Genomic DNA, 27,234 nt, shown 5'->3' with positions numbered 1-27,234 from the left:
TTGAAAAGTAAATATTTTTCCATCTTTATGGATGGAGAAACCCAAGATCCAATATTTAACAGTTTTAAAGACTACTAGAGAAAATTTGTACATCTTTCATTGTAACTTGCTTAATACTTTAACATTTGGAAAGAAGTTGTTTTTATTATTTATTTATTTATTTTTCTTACACTTTAAGTTCTGGGGTACATGTGCACAACGTGCAGGTTTGTTACATACGTATACATGTGCCATGTTGGTGTACTGCACCCATTAACTCGTCATTTACATTAGGTATATCACCTAATGCTATCCCTCCCCACTCCCCCTACCCCACGACAGGCCCCGGTGTGTAATGTTGCCGTTCCTGTGTCCAAGTGTTCTCGTTGTTCAATTCCCACCTGCGAGTGAGAACATGCGGTGTTTGGTTTTTTGTCCTTGCGATAGTTTGCTGAGAATGATGGTTTCCAGCTTCATCCATGTCCTTACAAAGGACATAAACTCATCCTTTTTTATGGCTGCATAATAGTCCATGGTGTATATGTGCCACATTTTCTTAATCTAGTCTATCATTGATGGACATTAGGGTTGGTTCCAAGTCTTTGCTATTGTGAATAGTGCCGCAGTGAACATACGTGTGCATGTATCTTTATAGTAGAATGATTTATAATCTTTTGGGTATATACCCAGTAATGGGATGGGTCAAATGGTATTTCTAGTTCTAGATCCTTGAGGAATCACCACACTGTCTTCCACAATGGTTAAACTAGTTTACAGTCCCACCAATAGTGTAAAAATGTTCCTGTTTCTCCGCATCCAGCACCTGTTGTTTCCTGACTTTTTAATGATTGCCATTCTAACTGGTGTGAGATGGTATCTCATTGTGGTTTTGATTTGCATTTCTTTGATGGCCAGTGATGATGAGCATTTTTTCATGTGTATGTTGGCTGCATAAATGTCTTCTTTTGAGAAGTGTCTGTTCATATCCTTTGCCCACTTTTTGATGGGGTTGTTTGTTTTTTTCTTGTAAATTTGTTTGAGTTCTTTGTAGATTCTGGATATTACCCCTTTGTCAGATGAGTAGATTGCAAAAATTTTCTCCCATTGTGTAGTTTGCCTGTTCACTCTGATGGTAGTTTCTTTTGCTGTGCAGAAGCTCTTTAGTTTAAATAGATCCCATTTGTCAATTTTGTCTTTTGTTGCCATTGCTTTTGGTGTTTTAGACATGAAGTCCTTGCCCATGCCTATGTCCTGAATGGTATTGCCTAGGTTTTCTTCTAGGGTTTCTATGGTTTTAGGTCTAACATGTAAGTCTTTAATCCATCTTGAATTAATTTTAGTATAAGGTGTAAGGAAGGGATCCAGTTTCAGCTTTCTCCATATGGCTAGCCAGTTTTCCCAGCACCATTTATTAAATAGGGTATCCTTTCCCCATTTCTTGTTTTTGTCAGGTTTGTCAAAGATCAGATAGTTGTAGATGTGTGGTATTATTTCTGAGGGCTCTGTTCTGTTCCATTGGTGATATCTCTGTTTTGGTACCAGTACCATGCTGTTTTGGTTACTGTAGCTTTGTAGTATAGTTTGAAGTCAGGTAGTGTGATCCCTCTAGCTTTGTTATTTTGGCTTAGGATTGTCTTGGCAATGCAGGCTCTTTTTTGGTTCCATATGAACTTTAAAGTAGTTTTTTCCAATTCTGTGAAGAAAGTCATTGGTAGCTTGATGGGGATGGCATTGAATCTGTAAATTACCTTGGGCAGTATGGCCATTTGCACGATATTGATTCTTCCTATCCATGAGCATGGAATGTTCTTCCATTTGTTTGTGTCCTCTTTTATTTTGTTGAGCAGTGGTTTGTAGTTCTCCTTGAAGAGGTCCTTCACATCCCTTGTAAGTTGGATTCCTAGGTATTTTGTTCTCTTTGAAGCAATTGTGAATGGGAGTTCACTCATGATTTGGCTCTCTGTTTGTCTGTTGTTGGTGTATAAGAATGCTTGCGATTTTTGCACATTGCTTTTGTATGCTGAGACTTTGCTGAAGTTGCTTATCAGCTTAAGGAGATAGGGGCTGAGACGACGGGGTTTTCTAAATATACAATCATGTCATCTGCAAACAGGGACAATTTGACTTCCTCTTTTCCTAATTGAATACCCTTTATTTCTTTCTCCTGCCTGATTGCCCTGGCCAGAATTTCCAAGACCATGTTGAATAGGAGTGGTGAGAGAGGGCATCCCTGTCTTGTGCCAGTTTTCAAAGGGAATGCTTCCAGTTTTTGCCCATTCAGTATGATATTGGCTGTGGGTTTGTGATAAATAGCTCTTATTATTTTGAGATACGTCCCATCAATACCTAATTTATTGAGAGTTTTTAGCATGAAGGGTTGTTGAATTTTGTCAAAGGCCTTTTCTGCATCTATTGAGATAATCATGTGGTTTTTGTGTTTGGTTCTGTTTATATGCTGGATTACGTTTATTGATTTGCATATGTTGAACCAGCCTTGCATCCCAGGGATGAAGCCCACTTGATCATGGTGGATAAGCTTTTTGATGTGCTGCTGGATTCGGTTTGCCAGTATATTATTGAGGATTTTTCCGTGGATGCTCATCAGGGATATTGGTCTAAAATTCTCCTTTTTTGTTGTGTCTCTGCCAGGCTTTGGTATGAGGATGATGCTGGCCTCATAAAATGAGTTAGGGAGGATTCCCTCTTTTTCTACTGATTGGAATAGTTTCAGAAGGAATGGTACCAGCTCCTCCTTATACTTCTGGTAGAATTTGGCTGTGAATCTATCTGGTCCTGGACTTTTTTGGTTGGTAGGCTATTAATTATTGCCTCAATTTCAGAGGCTGTTTTTGGTCTATTCAGGGATTCACCTTCTTCCTGGTTTAGTCTTGGGAGGGTGTATGTGTCCAGGAATTTATCCATTTCTTCTAGATTTTCTAGTTTATTTGCATAGAGGTGTTTATAGTATTCTCTGATGGTGATTTGTATTTCTGTGGGATCGGTGTTGATATCCCCTTTATCATTTTTTATTGTGTCTATTTGATTCTTCTCTCTTTTCTTCTTTATTAGTCTTGCTAGTGGTCTATCAATTTTGTTGATCTTTTCAAAAAACCAGCTGCTAGATTCATTGATTTTTCTGAAGTGTTTTTTGTGTCTCTATCTCCTTCAGTTCTGCTCTGATCTTACTTATTTCTCGCCTTCTGCTGGCTTTTGAATGTGTTTGCTCTTGCTTTTCTAGTTCTTTTAATTGTGATGCTAGGGTGTCAATTTTAGATCTGTCGTGCTTTCTCCTGTGGACATTTAGTGCTACAAATTTCCCTCTACACACTGCTTTAAGTGTGTCCCAGAGATTCTGGTATGTTGTGTGTTTGTTCTCATTGGTTTCAAAGAGCATCTTTATTTCTGCTTTCATTTCATTATGTATCCAGTAGTCATTCAGGAGCAGGTTGTTCATTTTCCATGTAGTTGACTGGTTTTGAGTGAGTTTCTTAATCCTGAGTTCTAGTTTGATTGCACTGTGGTCTGAGAGACAGTTTGTTATAATTTCTGTTCTTTTACATTTGCTGAGGAGTGCTTTACTTCCAACTATGTGGTCAGTTTTTGAATAAGTGCGATGTGGTGCTGAGAAGCATGTATATTCTGTTGACTTGGAGTGAAGAGTTCTGTAGATGTCTCTTAGGTCTGCTTGGTGCAGAGCTGAGTTCAATTCCTGGGTATCCTTGTTAACTTTCTGAATTGTTGGTCCGTCTGATGTTGACAGTGGGGTGTTATAGTCTCCCGTTATTATTGTGTGGGAGTCTAAGTTTCTTTGTAGGTCTCTAAGGACTTGCTTTATGAATCTGGGTGCTCCTGTATTGGGTGCATATATATTTAGGATAGTTAGCTCTTCTTCTTGAATTGATCCCTTTACCATTATGTAGTGGCCTTCTTTGTCTCTTGATCTTTGTTGATTTAAAGTCTGTTTTATCAGAGACCAGGATTGCAACCCCTGCCTTTTTTTGTTTTCCATTTGCTTGGTAGATCTTCCTCCATCCTTTTATTTTGAGCGTATGTGTGTGATATGGGTTTCCTGAATACAGCATACTGATGGGTCTTGACTCTTTATCCAATTTGCCAGTCTGTGTCTTTTAATTGGAGCATTTAGCCCATTTACATTTAAGATTAATATTGTTATGTGTGAATTTGATCCTGTCATTATGATATTAGCTGGTTATTTTGCTTGTTAGTTGATGCAGTTTCTTCCTAGCCTCGATGGTCTTTACACTTTGGCATGTTTTTGCAGTGACTGGTACTGGTTATTCGTTTCCATGTTTAGTACTTCCTTCAGGAGGTCTTGTAGGGCAGGCCTGGTGGTGACAAAATCGGTCAGCATTTGCTTGTCTGTAAAGTATTTTATTTCTCCTTCACTTATGAAGCTTAGTTTGGCTGGATATGAAATTCTGGGTTGAAAATTATTTTCTTTAAGAATGTTGAATATAGGCCCCCACTCTCTTCTGGCTTGCAGAGTTTCTGCCAAGAGATCTGCTGTTATTCTGATGGGCTTCCCTTTGTGGGTAACCCGACCTTTCTCTCTGGCTGCCCTTAATATTTTTTCTGTCATTTCAACTTTGGTGAATCTGACAATTATGTGTCTTGAAGTTGCTCTTCTCAAGGAGTATCTTTGTGGCGTTCTGTGTATTTCCTGAATTTGAATGTTGGCCTGCCTTGCTAGGTTGGGGAAGTTCTTCTGGATAATATCCTGCAGAGTGTTTTCCAACTTGGTTCCATTGTCCCCATCATTTTCAGGTACACCAATTAGACGTAGATTTGGTCTTTTCACATAGTCCCGTATTTCTTGGAGGCTTTGTTCATTTCTTTTTACTTTTTTCTCTAAACTTCTCTTCTCACTTCATTTCATTCATTTGATCTTCAATCACTGATACCCTTTCTTCCAGTTGATCACATTGGCTACTGAAACTTGTGCATTCATCACATAGTCCTCGTGCCATGGTTTTCAGCTCCATCAGGTCATTTAAGGACTTCTCTACACTGGTTATTCTAGTTAGCCATTCGTCTAATATTTTTTCAAGGTTTTTAGCTTCTTTGTGATGGGTTCGAACGTCCTCCTTTAGCTGGGAGAAGTTTGATTGTCTGAAGCCTTCTTCTCTCAACTCGTCAAAGTCATTCTCCGTCCAGCTTTGTTCCGTTGCTGGCGAGGAGCTGCATTCCTTTGGAGGGGGAGAGGAGCTCTGATTTTTAGAATTTTCAGCTTTTCTGCTCTGTTTTTTCCCCATCTTTGTGGTTTTATTTACCTTTGGTCTTTGATGATGGTGACGTACAGACGGGGTTTTGGTGTGGATGTCCTGTTTGTTAGTTCTCCTTCTAACAGTCAGGACCCTTAGCTGCATGTCTGTTGGAGTTTATTGGAGGTCCAGTGCAGAACCTCTTTGCCTGGGTGTCAGCAGCGGAGGCTGCAGAATAGCGAATTTTGCTGAACAGCAAATGTTGCTGCCTGATCATTCCTCTGGAAGCTTCATCTCAGAGGAGTACCCAGCCATGTGAGGTGTCAGTCTGCCCCTACTAGGGGGTGCCTCCCAGTTAGGCTACTTGGGGGTCAGAGACCCACTTGAGGAGGCAGTTTGAGCGTTCTCAGATCTCACACTCCATGCTGGGAGAACCACTGCTCTCTTCAAAGCTGTCAGACAGGGACATTTAAGTCTGCAGAGATTTCTGCTGCCTTTTGTTCGGCTATGCCCTGCCCCCAGGGGGGTGGAGTCTGCAGAGGCTGGCAGGCCTCCTTGAACTGCGGTGGGGTCCATGCAGTTCGAGCTTCTTGGCCGCTTTGTTTACCTACTCAAGCCTCAGCAATGGCAGGCACCCCTCCTCCAGCCTCGCTGCCCCCTTGCAGTTCGATCTCAGACTGCTGTGCTAGCAATGAGTGAGGCTCCGTGGGTGTGGGACCCTCTGAGCCAGGCGCGGGTTATAATCTCCTGGTGTGCCGTTTGCTAAGACCGTTGGAAAAGCACAGTATTAGGGTGGGAGTGACCTGATTTTCCAGGTGCCGGTTGTCACAGCTTCCGTTTGCTAGGAAAGGGAATTCCCTGACCGCTTACACTTCCTGGGTGAGGCAGTGCCTCACCCTGCTTCGGCTCACATTCGTTGGGCTGCACCCACTGTCCTGCACCCACTGTCCGACAAGCCCCAGTGAGATGAACCCGTTACCTCAGTTGGAAATGCAGAAATCACTCATCTTCTGAGTTGTTCACGCTTGGAGCTGTAGACTGGAGCTGTTATTTGACCAACTTGGAACTGTCCCCCAAGCTATTTTTAATAATTAGTGGTTAAGAACACAAGCTGTTGAGTCAGGCAACTGGATTTGTAATCCTGGCTTGCTAGTTGTGTAAATTTTGAAGATGTGGTTTGCTTTCTTTTTAATATTCTGTACTTTTTTTGTAGACTTGTTAATACTTTTTTCTTGTGCTCACTTTCCTATTTTCAGTTCTTTTCCTCCTCCTGTTTGGTAATGAAAACTCAATTCTGGAAAATTAGAATGGTAAAAGGGAATAAAGGCAAGATAATTTTTAGATTTTATTGACATGTTTTTATTGGCCGGTTTATTAAGATTTTATTGATACGTTTATCAAGGATATGTGTGCTATATCCTTGATACACTTGGTTCAAAGATTTAATTTGATAGTAAAGGAGAGATTATCTTATTTTTATTTCTATTTCCTGTTTTATTTCAATTTTTAGAGTTAAAGTTTACATGTTTGCATATTTGATAGGGAGACTGTTTCTGTAAGTTTATGTTATATTCTCTCACTACTGGGACCACCTCCCTCCTGCTCCTTTCCACTCTAAAGCACATGGGTTACACAGCTGCTATATGGTTGTACCCTGTCCCATGTGTATTAAGCGAACATAGGCTGCAAAGGGGTTGCAGTTTGGAGCATGATAGTAGCGTGGCTGTTTGGAGACCCCAGAACTGTAGCTGCCAGAATTATGCCATCTGGTAGCAATGCTGCCAGGCAGTTCCACCCAGGGCATAAATGTATTTTTGCTGAGCACTTTTCCTGTTGCAAGAGCCATGATTGCCTAGGCAGGGATGTGGATGGATGGTCATGGGAACTAACTGAAAGGTGTTTAATTGGAACCACTCTAATGTTCAAGGTGAGAGTACTTGCAATAAAGCATGAAGAATCACATTCAAACTTTTACAATAGATGCAGGAAGCTTAACCAAATAGTCTTTTAACTTTTATGAAGATTTTTAAATTAAATAATTGTGAGATTATAGTAAGGAATGGTTACTTTAAAAATTTAATCTTTATACACATGGCAGAAGGTGGTACAGAAACATAACTTTTGTTTTTAAGGTAAAATAATTGTGATCACCTTTATTTGTTGAGAGTTTATTTCTGTTTTCTTAAAAATTCCCAGAACATTGAACGTAATTCAACATTCCATGGAGAAGAAAGTATTATGCAGCTTGCATGTGTGCATATCTGCATATCGGAGCACAAAATATTGACATGATAATTGTAGTCAAGCCTGAGTGAACAGTGGCCTGTGGGAATTCAGCTGGTGTTGTACCAACTGGATGGCTGCTCAGGACACAGTTTGAAATGCAAGGTGCAAGTTAGCACTTTATTCAGCACAGGCAGGCATCATTTAAAAATCCTTGGGGGCAACCCTGGTGATGTGCAGATGTTAAAACAGTCTGTTCTGAAGTGCTGATTTTCAAACACTGGAAGAAACTTCTAGATTCTGGGTGAAGAATATTTGCACAATCATGAAAGGCATATAATGCACAATCATAAAAGGCATATAATACACAATCTTTTCGTACTCTTTTATGTTGTTTTACATAATAAATTTTGACTATATGCAGAAATATCTGGACAAATAGTTAAAAGAGATGAAATATAAGAAAATCAGGAAATAGTCACTTAATTTCTAACTATAAAACAGAAAAAGGTTTTGTTTTGAGTTTCAGCTTTGTATATTTAGAAATGGTGTTGAATGAGTATCTGATATATAAAGAGTATCTGATCTTATTTAGTAATATATTTAATATAAGCAGATATGTTCTTTTGAATTGTTGCTTCTTTGTTTAAAGGGTTCATCTATACTCCATAATTTACAGATTCAGATTCACATCTTAGCCTGATAATCTTCTGCATTTTAGTCTGATTGAATAAGGAAAAAAATGTCCATCATTTGTCATTTGCCAACTTCTCCAGCACAAGTTTTGGCTTTCAAATATAATTTTAAACATGTATTTTATACTGGACATTAAATATAATAGTTCTAAGTTCTGGATTATACAATAAAAACTCAGTTTTGTATAAAAGCAAAGTAGATATATTAACTATACTTGAGCCTTTAAAACATTTTATATCAAAGTTTTTACATGAATTAGGATCTGTTGAATTATTTTTATTCCACATATTAAAGTTTTCTTTTTTTAAATAGTTGCTTTTACTGTGGAGTAAAATGTGTTTGTACAATATTTTTGCAACCTCTTTTTCAAGTTTTATTATTGGTATATTGTTTATAGATGCCATTCCAGTAATTCACTATGCGTATTCATAATAAGAAAATACTTATAAAATTGTTCATGAATAAATGGATAATTTGATGATGGCATAACTTTGATTTCTCTGAACTTCTGTTATTAAGTCTTACTGTTTTAGAATCTTAGTGTTTACTAGAAATTGGGAATTGTTTAAATTGCAAACCATTGATAGGTATAAAATCTGCATTTTAATAGGTTCTCTACTCAAATGAAAGAAAACGTTAGTCCAATAAATAGCTTTATTTTGTGTGTTATTTATGTCTGTAAATCAAAAATAACCAACTTCAGTAAGTTTTGCTTTTTTATTTTGTTTATAAATTCAGACCAATATCACTGCCTCATTTATAGTTGGATGTTTTTTTAGACTCTAATATTTCATTTTGACATCTCATTAAAAGTGGGCTCAAACCCAGAAAATATGATCCTGTTGTAGTGCATAATATATGGCATGGTCTATAACATAATAAAATTTTGTTTCTTAATGATTCAGAATAATTTCTCAGATTTTTGAGTTTAGAAAAATGACTGAAAGTTAGCGTGGTAATTCATGTGGCTAAGTACAGCATTGTTAAAATGTTTAAATGGGAAGGACTCTTGGGAAAAATGATTGGTGCTTAAAAGTTGTACAGATTTGACAGCCTCTCTTCGCTTCATTTTTCATTCTAAAGAAGTCGGCAAATATTCTTCGCTCACATCATTATTGCACATCAGTGGTTCTAATTAGCTAAACAGGAGTTTGTCTCAGTCATTGATCATCATCAGCTCCTGGCAGTGTCTTTTTTTTTTTTTTTAAGGAACCTTTTTTTTTTTAGGACTTGTAAGTACATAGAAGTACATGTATTAATTGAATTGACCAGATTGGTTGGTGACATTATAAACTTGAAACAATATTTAAAAATTTTATTTTTTCAAGTAGAAAATATTGTATTCCTGTTACAGCGCCATTTTATCTTGGGAGCATTTTCCTGTTATGAAAATGTTAGACATCTCATACCACCCGGAGGAGCTGCTAGGCAAATTGCCATATTTTGAGTTTTGATTATCTTTCAATTTCAAAATTATAACATATTAGTCAATTTTGGAGGTTTTTGATTATAAGATATACCATTCAGGTATATTTTTGAAGTTTTTATTTTATATGGCACTTATAACCCATTTTTTCAATATTATGTCACTCAGATTAATCTACTGGGAAGTGTGTTATTGTTATTTTGGTGACTCTCACACTTTAGTGTGCATCAGAATCGCTTGAGATCTTGTGTCTTAGTCAGTTCTGGCTGCTAAAACAGAATCCTGGGTGGCTTAAATAACAAACATTTATTCTCATGGTCCCAGGAGCTGGGAAGTACAAAATTAAAATGCCAGCCAATGTGGTTTCTGGTGAGGGCTCTTTGTAGATGGCTGCCTTTTTGTTGTATCCTCATATGACACAGAGAGATCTTCTCTCTAGTGTCCCCTCTCATTAAGGTGCTATTCCCATTCATGAAGGAGTAATCCTCATGACCCTAACTGCCTTTCATAGGCCTACCTCCAAATACTATGACATTGGTTATTAGGGCCTCAATATATGAATTTTGAGGAGACACAAACCTTCAGTCCATAGCACCTTGTTAAACACAGATTGCTGGGCCCCCACTCTTACAGTTCTTGATTCAGTGCATCTGGATTGGGCTGAAGAACATGCATTTCTAACCTGGGTGATGATGATGCTAGTGCTCTGGCAACCTAACCACTAGTTAGACTGTGAGTATGTGTACATACTTGTGTCATAGGAGATAATTAGCCTAGTATCAAGCTCATTTGGAAGCTGTAATAATGCTTTTGTTTGGGTTTGGTGTCACATAATCTAGTATTATCCGTATCTCATTTAAAAGGACCACCAGAATTTATTTGGACATTAGTGGGGATCTTAAGTTTATTATAGAAGAGGGGATTATAAAGACTAACCGTACAGTTTTTTTTTAAAATATTTAAGTTTAGGGGTACATGTGTAGGTTTGTAATGTAGTTAAATGTTTTTTAGGTAAACTTTAAAGGTAAACTTGTGTCATGGGAGTTTGTTATACAAATTATTTTATCACCCACTTATTAAGCCTAGTACCCATTAGTTATTTTTCCTGATCTTCTACCTCCTCCCACCCTGCACTCTCTGATAGGACCCAGTGTGTGTTGTTCCCCTCTGTGCAGCCATGGGTTCTCATCATTTAGCTCCCGCTTATAGGCGAGAACATGTTGCACATGCAATATTTGATTTTCTCTACCTGCATTACTTTTCTGAGGATAATGACCTTCAGCTCCATCCCTGTCCCTGCAAAGGACATGATCTTGTTCTTTTTTATAGCTTTGTTGTATTCCACAGTGTATATGTACCACATTTTCTTTATCCAGTCCATCACTGATGGGCATTTATGTTGATTCCATGTCTTTGCTATTGTAAACAGTGCTGCAGTGAATATATGGGTGCATATGTCTTTATATGGAATGATTTATATTCCTTTGTAACCCTATAAATTAAACTAATTCCTGGACAGTTAAAAATAGATTCACGGTATATCTGGAAAAGAACTTACAAAGGAACTATCTGACTATAGTTAATGCTTTGACTTTCATGATCTGGGTCTTTGTCCCTGGGTAAATCCTATCATGCCCTAACTTTTGGGATCCTGTTATTTTCCTCCTAATGTATATACCTCTAATAGATTTAGTATTCTTTTGCAGTACTTCTGATTTTATAATGATAAGCTAAACATTCAAGTGGTAATTTGAGATAATATATTAGTGACAAATTATAGGTAAAGTGCATATATTTTAACATAAAATAGTTGTATAAATCAATAAAAACACACTAAAATATAAAATGGCAGATATATCGATAGGCAATGCCAAAACATAAAATAAAAAGGGGCAGAAATTCTTCAGTTTCTGAAAGTACATTATATTTTATTATTAATATAAGAAACAAAAGAAGGCCTAGTTGTACATAATGGATTGCAATTATGTATTAAATGTACTATTAATGTATGGTAAGTAGACAACAAAATAATAAAGCAAGATAAAGTGCAAATGGTAAAAATAAATCATCATAATATGCATGTTTGCAAAATTTCCAATGTGGTTTATTCCAATTCTCTGCCTTTTGTGTGCCTACATCCAAAGGGCTAAACTTGGCTTGAGAAAGACCTTGAACCATGATGACAATGATCTTGTATAAATTTATGACCACTAATTTTAAGTGGTCCTCAGTACTGCCTGTTCATCATTCTATTTTTTCCTGGCCCACTTACTGTCTTAGTATCCTAGAATGTTTTGTTTTCTCTTTTCTCAACTTCCAACACTTCTTTTCCCATTCTTACTTTCAGCTGTTGGATACCCTTGCTTTCATATACCATTGAGAAAATGGAAACTCTTAGAAGGGAGCTTTTATTCCTTCCCATAACTGTATCTACCAACATATCTGAATCTGTTCTCATATTCTCTCTTTTTATTTCTTTGGAAGAACTGTTTATATTTACCTAAGGCCGAACAAACTATATGTACGCTTCAAGCCTCAAGGATTCAAAGATGTTGGACTGCAGTTCTCTTTTCTGTCCTGCATTATCAGTGTCTCTCACTGCCCTGGATCATTCCTGTCAGCATACACACAGGCTGTCTTATCTCCCATGTTTAAAAAAAACAAAAACAAAAACAAACTCTTGTGATCTCATATTTCCCTTGAACTATTTTGCCATTTCTCTGCTCCTTTGTGTGCAAAATTTCTCTGAAGAGTACTTTTCAGTATTTCTGTGTTTTTCTTTCTCACTTGAACTCACTCTAATTAGGCTTTGTAATCACCATCCTTCTAAAATAGTTCTCCTCAAGATATCACTACTGACCTTAATTGGTATGGTTAGGCTCTGTGTCTCCACCCAAATCTCATCTTCAGTTGTACTCCCATAATTCCCAATGTGTTATGGAAAGGACCTAGTGGGTAATAATTTGAACCATGGGGGTGGTTTCCCCTGTACTGTTCTCGTGGTAGTGAATATCATGGTATATGAAAGCAAGGGAGATCTGATGGTTTTATCAGGGGTTTCCGCTTTTGCATCTTCCTCATTTTCTCTTGCCGCTGCCATGTGTAAGAAGTACCTTTCACCTCCTGCCATGATTCTGAGGCCTCCCCAGCCATGTTGAACTGTAAGTCCAAGTAAACCTCTTTTTCTTCCCAGTCTCGGGTATGTCTTTATCAGCAGTGTGAAAACAGACTAATACATTAATATTGCTAAATCCAACAGTCATTTCTCAGTCTTTAGTGTGTTTGCAGCATTTGATATACTTGATCATTCCTTTCTACTAAATTCTATTCACTTAGCTCTTTCTCTTTATTCTCTTAAATTACTGGCTTATCCTTCTTAGTTTCATGTGATGTTTTTTCCTTATCTTACTAATCTATAAATGTTGAAATGCTCCAGGACTGAATCTTCATACTTCTTTATGCAAAATCACTCCCTAGGTGAACTTATCTACCCTTATGGTCTTAAAAATGCAGTAGTCTGCCTTATCCATGGGGGATATGTTCCAAGCCTCCCAACGGCTACTTGAAACCATGGATAGCACTGAACCCTATGTACACTACGTTTTTTCCTACACGGTAATAGGCAGGTGGTGTTTATAGCATGGACACTTTCGACAAAGAGATGATTCATGTCCTCCTACATGAGTTGGGAGTTGAACAGTGCAAGTTTTTTCATGCATTCAGAACAGCACTGCAATTTAAAGCTTATGGATTGTTTATTTCTGGAACTTATCATTTAATATTTTTGGATCACAGTTGGCTGCTGGTAACTGAAGCCATGGAAAGTGAAACTGAGGGTAAGGGGGAACTACTGTATTTGGATGACTCCTAAAGTTGTATCTCCAGCCTTAACTTTTTTACTGATTCCAGACTTTTTAATTCAACTGCCTACTCCTCTTGGATGTTGATTAGGCATCTCAAACTTAGTATGCCCACATTTGAAATCCTTGTGTCCACCAAACTCCTTCTCTGTGTCTCAGATAATGTCCGCTCCATTCTTCCAGTTGTGTAGGCAAAAGCTTGGGAGACATTCCTCACTTTTCTATCAAGAAATCCTGTTAGCTCTACCTTAAAAATATCCAAAATTTAATCACTTCTCAATGCCACTGCATCTGCCTATCCTGTACAATTCACCTTTCTTTTTTACCTGGCTGTTTCATTTGCTTTCTAACTTGTCTTTTTGCTTTCTCCCTTGACCCTTAAGGTCTGTCCTCAACCCACCAGCCATTGATACTCTTAGAATGTTATATGTTATTTCTCTGCTCATTGCCTTCCCATTTCACTTCAGATCCAAATTTCACAGGGCCTAGAAGGCCACATATTATTTTTTCCCCAGTGATTTCTCTGTTCTTAGCTACCATTTCCTTATCTACTTTACTATAAATGTGTGTACTTCCATGCTGTTCTTTGAATATGCCAATTGCTCTTGCTCTTGTGTCTTTGCTCTTGCTACTAGTTCCATGACTTGACTTGGAAAACTTTTCCCTAGGGTCTTCATGACTCTTCCTTCCTTCCTTTAGATCTCTCCTCAAATATAATATTACTTTTAAGGAGAGTTACATGTTAACTATTCTATATAAAATAACAACAACATTCGTTTCACTCCCAGCTTCTCTAGGACTGGGAATTCCTTTCTTCGTTACCCTAATTTATTGTCATTATACTGATAGCAATTTGACATACTATGTATTATTTATCTTCATTATCTATGTACTGAAATGTTAATTCCATGAAGGCAGCAACTTGGTTTATTTTGTTCCCTCCAATATCTCTAGTCCCTAGTCCAATGACTGTTATATAATAAATGTGCAATAAATACTTGAATGAGTGATGGATTAATGTATTAGATGTGACTTTTATTTATTCTGGTAGGTATTCCTTCAATCTGAGAACTTTATTTAATTCTAAAATATTCCCAGCAGTTACCTCCTGAAATATTGCTTTATTTTTCATCCCCATAGTTATTACTTCTGGAATGTTGTAGGCATATGTTGGAGTTTCCCAAAGAAACTTGTCTCAACTGTGTTTTCATGTTTTTAATCTCACTATTTTCCTGTGTAGTGTTCTGGATGAATCCCTTATTACTATCCCTCATTTCACTAATCTCTTTTTGTGTCTAGTTTTGAGCTTAGTCCATTTAGTTGTTTTTTACTTCAGTGATTATAATTTTTTATCTTCAAGATTTTAATAGCTTCTTTACATCTACCTGATTGTGTTTCATCTCTCAGCTTTACTTTTAACATTAGTTATTCTTTTGTCTTTACGGACCTTTAACTTACTTATTATAGTCTTTTTCATTGTATTTGGTTATTTTTATTTTTTCTAGAGGATTGCATCTTTTGACTTGAACTAGTATGTCAGTGTATGTGGGTTCATGTATTTTGAATTTTTTTGTTTGGGGTCATATCTCAAGAGGGAAGATTGCTGTTATTGTTACTGTTTACTTCCTCCTCTTTCTCCACCACCACGTCCTTAACTAATGCCTATCTTTTTTTCTAGAAATTTTATAGTTGCCTCTAAATTGTCAATCTCACCCTAGTCTCTTTCCTGAAATAGGTTTTATAGAGGTTTTGCTATACCTAGCCTCAGTTGCAGGGTGTTTTGGCTCAACTCTTGATTGGGGAGCTACATCTATAAACTTTTGCCTTTCTAGACTCTAATATAAGCCTTGGTTCTAGGCAAGGATGGGCAGAAGCTTTTTTCCAGCTTCATTTCATGAATTAGCATTCCCATCCCACACAATGAGCCTGGTTGTGCTTCTGCATACTGGGTAAGGCACTTGTATTCCCTATTAACCCCAGAAGTCAAGCTCCTTTCCACCTCAGCCTGCATCTGGCTCTGGGGGACAGCAAATAGTAGCTTCATCCCCATTTATAGTTTTCTATTTTTGTTTAATTTGTGATTCTCACAGATATAGATTTGTCTGTTTAATTGTTTATGTTTTTCTATGAATACCATGTGTTTTATTTGTGACCTTTTAAAAAATGTAAATCACTGTCCAATAAATTTCCCCTTATTTATAATATAAATTGACTGGTGTCAGCCTGATTATACAGTCTCTTCAGACCTTTGTTCCTTCCTTTCCCTTTTCTTCCTTTGCCTTTATAAAGCTATATTTGTTTAAAAGGTATATTTGTTTTAGAAGATAGTCATTCTTTACAAGTATTGTGATTTTCTGTTTCCCAGAGAACTATGCTTTGATTGTACAACTACCATTTAGTTTAGTTAATAGTATTCTCAGAGACTAGAAATGTATAGGAAGGTGTCAGAAATCAAAAAATTCTAGTTATAGGGTATCGACTGTAAGTAAATCTCTTGTCACTCTCTCTTTTGAGACTCTTAAAAAATGGTAAATTTTATCCTTAATATAATTGTGTATATGAAAGCTTAAATTAACAAGAACATGTTTACTTAATTGTAATTATTTTCAAAGCGATGACATTATGGTTATTGCAATCAAGGTTAAACTATGTTTTATGTAATTTTTATCATATGCCTAAATCTGGAAATGAAACTGTTCTTTTAATATGAAGTTGTCTTAGTTTTCAGCAGTTGTAAGTTGCTGTCACTTGCCATACGGTCAACTCAAGATGATTTAATTTTCTATATTTTAAAGTGATATTAATATTTGGGATATGAAAATTTAAAGTATTAGCTACCAGTTATGACTAATAAACTCTCTATATTTTGTATCTAGAGAAAAACAGAAATCTGAAGCTAAAGACAGAAAAGTTCTAGAAATTCTGCAAGTCAAGGATGCCAAAATACAAGAATTTGAACAGGTTGGTGTTATAATAAAAATATTTAAATTAACTATATTTGTTTTGGGTAGCAGATCTTCAAAATTATTTTTATTTTTTTGCAATAGTGTTTATTGAGAATATCAGGGTCCTTATATTAAAGCATTACTATTTTGAAGTCACTAGTAAGATTATTCTTCATCATTAATACTTCGCTTGTACCCTTTTGTTTTCTGAATTAATAGATTATAACTCTTTATCTAATGTTACAGTTTTATAATAGTATCTAGCTATTCTTTATTTTGTTGAATTTTGACATTATTAGCAGTTATCATTTACTTCTGAAACTTGTAAATTTTCAGATGGTTTTATTTGTAGAAAAGATAAAAATTGGGATCATATTATTTACACTTAAAACTTGTATTTTTGTGTTAGTACTATATTAGGCTGTTCTTCCACTGTTACAAATAAATACTTGAAACTGGGTAATTAATAAGAAAGAGGTTTTATTGGCTTATGGTTCTGCAGACAGTACAGGATGCATAGCAACATCTGCTTCTGGGAAGGCCTCATGTCAGAAGGCAAAGCATGTGACACTTCATATGGTTATAGCAGGAGCAAGAGAGAGAGACAGGGCATGGTGAGGGAGGTGCCACAGACTTTTAAAAAATTTTTTAAATTTTTATATATATATATATTTTATACTTTAAGTTCTAGGGTACATGTGCACAACGTGCAGGTTTGTTACATATGTATACATGTGCCATAATGTGGCGATTCATCAGGGATCTAGAACTAGAATAACCATTTGACCCAGCCATCCCATTACTGGGTGTATGCCACACACTTTTAAACAACGAGGGCTCATGAAAACTCACTCCCTATGCAAAATCAGCACCAAGCCATGAGGGATCCACCCTCATGACCCAAACACCCCTCACCAGCCCCCACTTTCAGCTTTGGGGATTACAATTCAATGTGAGATTTGGGCAGGGACAGATATTCAAACTATATCAAGTACAGTCCTATCTTTTATGTATAATCAGTAAATTATACAATTACATATAATTATATGTATATGTAATATGTAAAATTATGTGTGATTATATAATCAGTATGTAATCACTGCAAAAGTGCATGTGGTCATGCTTCCTGGAACAATTTTCAATATATAAACATTTCAAAAAAGAAGTGAAAGAAATTTAAGAGTGGCTAATATCGTTATATAATATTTAAATTCATTTTATACTCAAGCTCATTATGGAGTAAATAAATTATAATTTTTCTTGGGAGGTACCTTTTTGGCAACCATGTTCTTTTGACTTTTGAATTTATTTTCCTTTCTAACCAATTAAAGTTTCATGAGAACTTTGATCTAGGATCAGTTATTGTTATAAAGTTGTTTTATGAAAAGACTAAAAGTTCCATTCCCTACATTTCCATCTGTTCTTTCTAAAAAGGAATATTGATTCCAATAAACTTAGAAATTTGAAATTTACACGTTTTCCAAAGTTGAGTTTTTCTTATAGAAAATGTCATAATTGGTACTATGATGATAAAATGTTAAGAATAACATTTTAGTAAATTTGTTCTGGAAAGAAACATTTGTATTTACCACCCAAGTATCAAACAACCTTAAAATGTACTCTAAAATAGGTAAATGTTGTCATGTGCCTGGTATATTAATTGGATTAGGCTAAGCTGCTTGACAAGTACAACCTTATGAGCCAGACATGGCAGACATCATTTGTATTGACATTTCACTGGAAAAAAATTTGGCCACCCCAAGATTCAGGCGATTTGAGAAAATGCAGATACAAGTTTAGCGGTCCCTTCCTCAATTACACCTCTATTCTGTTAGAGAAGGAAAATCTTTAATATCCTTAGGCATTAAGTTTGCAATGCTTTAGTGAATGCTGTTTGGTTTACCAGCTTTGGATAACCATAGCACACCCTTAGAAAATGTTGCCTATTGTAAATGAAAATATATTTTCCCCTTTTCTTTGCTAAATTCTTTGTCTACTTCTGCATCCTTGAGTAGGCATTGTTTCATTATTTATCTTTTGAGTGGAATCACATAGCTTATATATAACATATTAAACTCTCATAATAGAAATTATTTGCTTTGTAGGGACCCAAATTTCTTAGGATTAATCATTTCATTTTTGTACAGTGATGATTATAACTTTCTACAAAGTATATTTTCAGTTAGGTTCAACAAGATAATGTATTAAATGTATATATTATCCTGTGATGGCGTTGTAGAATATTCAGTTACATTTCTTGCCTTTAACGCTTTTTAAATCTCTTTGATGATTATGTGATGGTAGAAGTAAGGTGGAAATTGCCATATTCTCCTACACTACTTTGTAGTTTCTATAAGGGCAGAGTCTATTTCTCTTTCATCCACTCTAGCCTCATACAGACGACTGTATACCAAGTACGTAATTATTAATAGTTATTTCATAGTCAGGTCCACTGACATGGACCTGAATTATTAGGTTGGCAGGAATTAAAGGTATGTAAATGGAACCATAAGGACTTGATAGTAATTTTGAAAATGACTCTTAGGTTTTCAGCTTAGAGAAACCAGGAGAACAGTGGTGTTATTATCAAAAATAGGCTTATTTTCAGGAAGTATAAATTGTTTTGAAGGTAAGTTTTTGAGCTCCTCTTAGAAAGTTTGTGTTTGAGATGCTGATAGGAATTCCATTTAGAGATTTTTAGCAAACTGTTGGAAGCATGAATCTGATACTTGGGAAGGAGTTTTGACCTGGAGATGTGGGTATTTAATAGTTTAGTTAGAGGGAAGACTTTAAGCAGTGAGAATTTTGAGAACAAGATATTTACTGATATTTTTAATGAGGAAGGAAAAATTGTAGTGAAAGAGGTGAAAAGACTTTATAGAAGTAAGGAGAGAGTACAATGCAGTATCTCATGAATTGAGAAAAGAGAGTTTCAAGAAGCAAAATGTTGTCATTGTTGTAAAATGCTGCAAAAAATGAAGTGGGTTTTTGAAAAAGACATTACATTTAGCAGTCATGAAGTTTTAAAATGAATTTTAGGAAGCAATACAACAGGGATGGCATATGAAATTTTAAGAGATCATTGAATTCTGACAAAGTAATGGAAAGGAATGAAGAAATGTGACATTATGGGGTGGGGAGATAGTGGGATGGATTGATTGATTGACTGATTTGTTTTAAGTAATAGCTCACGCAATCGTGGGCTGGCAAGTAACTCTGCAGGGCAGCCTGGCAGAATGGAGACCTAGGGAACAGTTTATGTTACATTGCAAATCCTAAGGTAGCCTGGAGGTAGAATTTCTTCCTCCTCTGGGGATCATAGTATTTTCTTGGGGCCTTCAACTGATTGGATGAGGCCAGCCCACATTATGAAGGGTAATCTGCTTTTCTCAAAGTCCATTAATTTAAATGTTAACCACATCTAAAGAATACTTTCACAATAACATCTAGACTGGTGTTAGATAAGAACGTGTGTACCATGGGTAGCCTAGCCAAACTGACATATAAAATTAACCGAATGGGTAAAAACAGCTGGGGTAAATAGGTTTTATGTTTATCTGGCTAGATATTAGGCTGTCTCCACTGTTCGCTGTGGTATGAGTTAGAGGCAAAACTCTGGTATCCATGTCTTTTATTTGAATTTTTGTAGAGATTTTATAGATATCCTTGATATGCATAATTCAGTTTTCTTAAAAAGAAAAACCTTAGACAAATTAAATTCAATGGAGTTTAATTGAGCTGAAAAAAAATTCACGAATTGGGTAACACTCAGGACCAAAAGTGGTTCATAGAGCTCTGCTCCGCAGTGTGGGCTGGGACTATGTACAGCCAGACAATGGAAGTGACACACAGAAATAGCCAGATTGGTTACAGTTTGGTGTTTGCCTTATTTGGACATGTTTTGGCAATTTGCACTTGTGATTGGCTGAATGCTTGGCTGCTGTGATTGGCTGAGACTCGGCTACTATACAAAAATATACTCTCAAGTAGGGTTGTGTTTACATATTGTTAGGTTACAGTTAGCTACCTACAGAGGCAATTTAATTTAATAGTTGCTATTTAAACTGCTTTGTTTGGTCAGACCTATTAATTATACAATAGCCCCATTGATGTGGTGGTGGGGTGTTGGGGGAGGAGAGGAAGAGGTCTGTAGTGTTATGTTTGGGTTTTTTTCATGGTGAGCTGTGCTTCTGGACTGTGACCTTCAAAAGTGCTTCTTAGTTTTTTGTTTGTTTGTTTCCACCCTCCCCTTACCCTCTTAGGAGAGTCAGGAAGGCTAGAAGTTGCTAGAGTTGGGTATTTCCCTTTTCCAAGTTGGTTAGTTAGGCTCAGGTAAAACCCCATGAGTCTGGCCTCTGGTAAAATAGTTTTTCTTGATGGCAGGCCTTGGTAAGAAGAAAAGAATACTCTGAGTGTGTTTAAAGATGGTTACTTTCTCCCTCCACATACTGGAAACAGGAAGGAATTATTGTGTGATCTTCCCTGTGACAACATGACAGGGGTCCAGTAGGTTAAACTTATGAAAATGTGTCACCTCTTACTGTTTTATGGTTTCTCTGAGTACTGTTTGCCCCCTTCCCCCGAGCATGACTGGGCCATCCTTGAGTTTTAAACTCTCAGACTTGTCCATATTGATCTTCCAGTAAATCATTAATTACAGAATAAGTTTTTCCACCCTGGTGCTGGCTCCTGTGGAAGTTTTTTCTCCTGGGCATCTGTTCCATTAAGTTGTTATTCTCTCTATTTTCATGTCTGTCTCTTCAATTTTGGGAGCGTTGGTTTGCTGGATAGTCTCAATTCTCTGATGGATCTGAAAAGAGTTGTTGATTTTCAGTTTGTTCAGCGTTTTTTTCTTATTGTGTAAATGAGAAAGATGACTGCCAAGTTCCTTACATGCTGGACTGGAAACCAGAAGTCCCCTCCATTGAATTGTTGTTGTTCCACTGAAAAATATTAAATAGCTCCTAATTTTCAAGATTTATAGCTATGAGATAGAGTAAGAATTAGAATGACAAATCCTTCAGCTTATTTAACTCTTACTTCTGTATCTAGTGAAATTACCAGAAAGTTACACACACACACAGTTTTTTTTTTAGCTGGTTGCAGAAAAACTTTCGTAGGGTGCAATCTAATAATTATTAGTATAAAGAATTGCCTTTTTTTGGGTAAGACTATGTTTTAGCTTTGTCGCTGTTATAAAATAATGTAATACATTTCCCTTCTAGTATTGTGCTTTGATAGCATGACTTATGATAACCTAGTAAATTGTATTTAATTAGATGATAATTGCTCTTTAACATTATATTTCATTTTTTTCCTTACCTTCTAGGAAGCTCAGAAGTTTTGTTTCATAATTGCAATTACTTCTTTTATCCCTTCCTTTTTCTCCACTTATCATTGCTTTAGTTATTGTGGTTTGATTACTGCTTTGTTTGTTTTTTGTTAAAAGTTTCATGTCCATTTTGAAAATAGGTCAGTATAAATAATAAATTAACTATGCTCAAGTATTGCTTAATAGAGTTTGGGCCTTATGCCCCTTCCCTACCCCCCACCCATTTTTATGCCTGCTTCATACTCACTATTATTCTCTTGTTACTCTGTAGACTTCTCTTGACCATTATTTGAATTATTCATTCATTTCATGGCTTATCTGTAACAAATTATTTGTTCCAGGCATTCTCTCTCTTGTCATCCCTTATTGCTTTATGGTTCCTCTGAATTCTGTTTGCTGTTTTAATATTAACTCAAGCCAGGCTATTAAGAATTTACCTGCCCCTATTCAGAAAGATTTGTTGCAAAATATTAATAAAGCTTAATTTTAAAATGAACTTTAACTGTATATGTCTGTGCTTTCATTATTTATAGAGGGTATATTTTATTAGGAAAATATGTTGATTTATACAAACTTTTACACTTTTAGAGTTTAATTATCAGTGCTCTTGTGTTGGGAGAGAATCTTTATCTAACTTATTTTCTTTAATGATTTTGTGATATAAGTAACTATATTATGCAATTTAATATTAAACTAATTATCGGAATATAATAATTTTGGTTAACCAATTTTTTTATTTTATTATGCTTTTTAATTTACAGATTGAGTCTGTGTTTGTCCTTTTGAATTATTATAAGTTCACTCAAATGCTAAAATCTAAATTATTAAATAATTCTCATGAAAGGACTCTCTATTGGTATCATTTATATTGTCAGTGCCTGTTAAGTTTAGTTTACTTTAATGGGAAAACCCTTTTAAAACTTGTCATTTGGTTCTTCCTAGAGTTTAAGTAATTTCAGAATAGACAAGATATGCTCAAATTTTGTCATTTCTTCTTCAAAGGATAGGCTTATGGGTATTTTACAAACAGTTTTAATGCTTATATTATTGAATTTATTATTTAGTGTCAATTTCATCTGTAAACACTTAACAGTCTAGTTTGGGAGATATTATGAGTAGATAGATTGTTAGCAACACTAGGTAGTTTGTTGTGTATCAAATGTATAATATAGATAATACAAAAATTTAGAAATGGCAAGAATTACAAAATACTGAGATAGTAAGGGAAGCTTTTATTGAGGAGGTGGAAGTCCAGTCTTAAAGGGGCATAAGACTTAGCTGAGAGTAGAAAAATTAATTGTAAATTGTGGAGGAGCCATTTTTATGCATCTATTTTTATGTTATTTGATTGATGTCAGGCACATTTTGATATGGCCTAATAATTAAAATAGAACAGACAAGTTAAAAACTGAGATGCTATTTGTACTTACTGGATTTAAAAAAATTTCCAACCCTGAGAGTTAATTGTTGGTATGGAGGTAGAATAATGAAAACTCTTGAAATGCAAATAGTCTTTGACTTAGCAATTTCACTTTTAAGTGGATATAATCCAGAGAAGTGTTCTTCAGACTTTTGTTAGTATGATCCCCACACTGAAGTACATTTTACTTCATGACCCATTATACACACATGAAGTAAGTTTTGTATAAGTTATTTTTACTACATATAATTAAGGTAAACATATGAAAATGTTTATATCAAATGTGAATTTACTAATCTTTAAATACAATAAAAATCTTAAACATGATAAAAATTTAGAAAATAATTTATGAAGCATGTCTGTTTTATAAGTTTATTCCTATAACCGTAGTTTCATTGCTAAGAATGTGTGCCTATTACCTTGATATTTTCTATTGTATTATAATCCGTTTAAAAAAATGCCACTTATTGTAACTAAATCGATTTAATGACCCATTACTAGATTGCAGTCTGTAGTTTGAAAAACACTGCTTGGGAGAAATTCTTGGTCATGAATATTTGCAGTCATGCTGAAGAGTGTTCATAGCAGTATTTTTTGTATACCCCTTTACCTCAAATGGGAAACAGCTGAAATACACACTGATAAAAGATGGATAAATATAGCATAGTTATCTGATGGACTAATACTGTACATCAAGAAATTGATCTACAGTTACATTCATTATTATGAATAAATTTGGGAACATATGTTGAGCAAAAATAGCAAGCTACGTAATATGTGTAATATGATTTAAGTTCAGAAGTAAGCAAAACTATACAGCATATTAAATAGGGACATATATCTGTCTTTGAACTATAAAGAAAAGCAAGGCAAAGATAAGAATCAGGGTTTCAGGATAATGCTTACCCTTGGAGGGAATAAGAGGTACTAGAGGATAAAGGGTCATTGATGAGATATCAAAGATAATGGTGCAGTTGTGTTTCCTAGCTGAATGTTGGTACGTACAGGACCTCTCCTTTTACTTTTTTTTAAAAAAAATTATTTACACACTGATCACAGATTTTTTTTGTATGTATTCAGTGTCTAAATTATTTTTTAACTGTAAGTAAAATAAAATCAATAATTAATATTACACTTTTAAAAATTAGAGTATTGGGGTTGGGCATGGTGGCTCACACCTGTAATCTCAGCGGGGCCGAGCTGGGAAGATTGGTTGAGTCCAGGAGTTTGAGAAGGTAACATAGTGAGACCTCATTTCTACGAAGAAAATTAAAAATTAGCTGGGTTGGTGGCACATATCTATGGTCCTTGCTACTTGGGAAGCTGAGGTGGGAGGATCCCTTGAGTCCAGGGGTTCGAGGCTGCAGTGAGCCATGATTGTGCCACTGCACTCCAAAATGGGTGACATCACAGAGCGAGACCCTGTCTCTCAAAAAAAAACTAAATAAATAAAATAGAATATTGGATATATTTTCACTTTATTCCTAAAAATCCACTTTTCATCATAATCCTGGATCTTCCTCTCATTTTCAGTTTATTCCCAAGTCCTTTGGAGACAATTTGATAAGGAGGAAATATGAGAGTATAAAATAAATTGATATTTAGGGATCAGCACCAGTGATAGATCAGAAATGGAATAAAGGTCAACTGAGCATATTACTTAAAAAAAAAGGTGTTTCTATCTTGATGTGTCTCTTTCTTGGTTGACAGACAGAAGGTGTTATTGAGTCTGACTTGGAGGCTTCCAATAATTGTGTGAGGCCAGATACTATGTGTTTAATAAATATTAGTTGAAAGAATGGATGGATTGATAAAAGTTGAAGAAGTTTAGGAAAGAGATAGTATCAGGATATGGATTTCATTTTTAGCAAGTTAGTTTGAGGTAGTAGACAATCCAAAGGGAGAGGTCTTGTATAGCTGGAAATATGAGATTGGTGATTGGGAAGGTGAGGGCTGAATTATATATTAGATAGTCTTTCAGACAGAGGAAAGATTAGCAGCCAAGAGAGATGCTGCATTTTCTGAGAGAAAAGATGTACAGAGAAACGAGGAAAGCTAAAAATTGAGTCTGGGGTACATCCACCTCGTAGGTGTAATTTAGGTATCTCACAGGTGAGAAGAATGTTCGGTTAAAAATTTTGGCAGCCTTAACATTCTAAATATTCTGTCTACAGAGCAAGATATTATTAGTACTAAAACAAACTTGCCATTTTAAAAATTTTAAAGTGATTTATGCTTTTACAAAATCATAGTTTATCAGGAAAGTTCCTTCTAAATGACATTCAAATAAAAGAATAAGGAATTATGTTAGCTATAAATATATTTTCTTTAATTAGAATGGCTCGTAAAATCTTGTTTTTCTCCTGTTACACACCTAAATTCTGAAAATTTGCTTTCTGAGTATGACTTAATATTTAGTGTCCAGTTTTTATGTGTTCTTCAACATAAATAGGCCCTGTACTTGCACATTTTAGTTAAAAATTCATGGGCATGTTACAGGAGATGAGAATTGTGGTGACAGACATTATTATGAAAGCTAGTTAATCATAACATTAGCAAATCAAAATGTAAAACATTTAAAATAAAATACTGTTTTTCTTAGAAATAAAAGCTCACCAGTAATTTAAATTTTTTCCACAGAGAGAGTCAGTACTGAAACAGGAAATAAATGACCTTGTAAAACGGAAAATTGTAGTAGATGAAGAAAATGCTTTCTTAAGGAAAGAATTCAGTGACTTGGAGAAGAAATTTAAAGATAAAAGTCAAGAAATTAAGGTGTGTTGACTTGTACATAGTTTTGTGGGACTGTTGCTTTGAAGTTCTGCTTTAAGCTTTGTTAGCCTTTGTGGCACAGAAAGTGACAGGTTTGGAGGAAAAATTGCCTTAGGCCCTCCTGTACCATACAGTTTTCTCACATGCAAAAACTCTGATAAAGATGCTTTAAAGCCGGAACTCCAAGCTTTATAACTTTTAGATAAATAGTTAATGATGGAAATGGAGCTAAGAAAGTAGGAGTGTGAATATGTGGCTTCTTGTAATTAGATTCTGATGGGACTGGCATTATTAATTGATAAAACCCAGGTCTGGGAGGATATGTCTGTATGGGTCTCAAAAATAGCTGGGGACAGCATCAAAGGCAGCTTGATCAATTAATGGACTCTTTGCAAATGTGTACTCATCAAAGCTGTCATCCAGTGAAAAAATATGACCCATCCACCTGCATGAAAAGAGGCCAATAAAAGTACACAGGTGACCTTGGCTATCAAATATAGAAGAAGCTTGTGTGAGGGTAAAATTGCACAGTTTGTATTTGCTGATTAGTTCTCACCATTTTTTGGGTTTTTTGTTTTGTTTTGTTTTATTTATTTGCCCTTGTGGTACTGTTCTACAGGACACTAAGCAGTGTGTACAGAACAAAGAAGAGCAAAACAGACTAGTTATAAAAAATCTGGAGGAGGAAAACAAGAAATTAAGTACCCGCTGCACTGACCTGCTAAATGACCTGGAGAAACTGAGGAAGCAGGAAGCACATTTGAGAAAAGAAAAATATAGCACTGATGCAAAAATAAAGGTATACAATAGGAATGGAATCCATACTCCTCTTTTGGATCTAACTTTCTCTAGGAAGTTTAATACATGTTATTTTCTTTAACAAGTTATATATTCATATCCATCAGTGGGGACTAGCATTAATTTATATTCTTTCACTTAAGACCCATAGCTTTTTAAAAATTGATGTTGCAAAGCAGGAAACTGACTTCAAATGGTTATCCTAAAATGTAATCATTAAAAAATAAAGGCTATTGCATTTTGAAAGAAAATGTGTTTTCAAATAACATATTTAGAATCATTGGTTTTAACTTTTTCACTTAAGGCTTAAGCTTACAAAGATAGCTATAATTTATTGCAATATAGTTTTTAAGACTCTTTTCTAGATCCTTTAAAATATAAAGTGTAAAAAATACTAAACAGTTAAACAATACAAATACGTGGTTCTATGGTGGTGCTTTCTTTGACTTTAAAGGTGCTTTCTTTGACTTTAAAGGGCCTTATTTATGGGAAAATTTTATTTTTATAGAAGATAAAAGTTACAATCAATCTTTTTAATCTTATACCCTTTTTAAAAGGCTA

The 27,234-nt window shown here is 35.4% G+C and overlaps 1 protein-coding gene across 2 annotated transcripts in view; it reads left to right on the top strand.

Moving 5' to 3' along the window:
• Nucleotides 1-27,234, top strand: part of CNTLN (centlein) — a 352,494-nt gene that overhangs the window by 74,135 nt on the left and 251,125 nt on the right. For both annotated transcript variants that reach the window (XM_003822610.6, XM_008976184.5), the window contains exons 3-5: nucleotides 16,283-16,367; nucleotides 25,744-25,878; nucleotides 26,495-26,674. In XM_003822610.6, the coding sequence (XP_003822658.3) occupies nucleotides 16,283-16,367; nucleotides 25,744-25,878; nucleotides 26,495-26,674 (400 nt within the window). The remainder of the gene's footprint in view (nucleotides 1-16,282; nucleotides 16,368-25,743; nucleotides 25,879-26,494; nucleotides 26,675-27,234) is intronic.

The sequence above is a fragment of the Pan paniscus genome, chromosome 11 (assembly GCF_029289425.2).
Source record: "Pan paniscus chromosome 11, NHGRI_mPanPan1-v2.0_pri, whole genome shotgun sequence".
Classification (NCBI taxonomy): Eukaryota; Metazoa; Chordata; class Mammalia; order Primates; family Hominidae; genus Pan; species Pan paniscus.
This window is presented reverse-complemented; position numbering and strand designations above follow the sequence as displayed.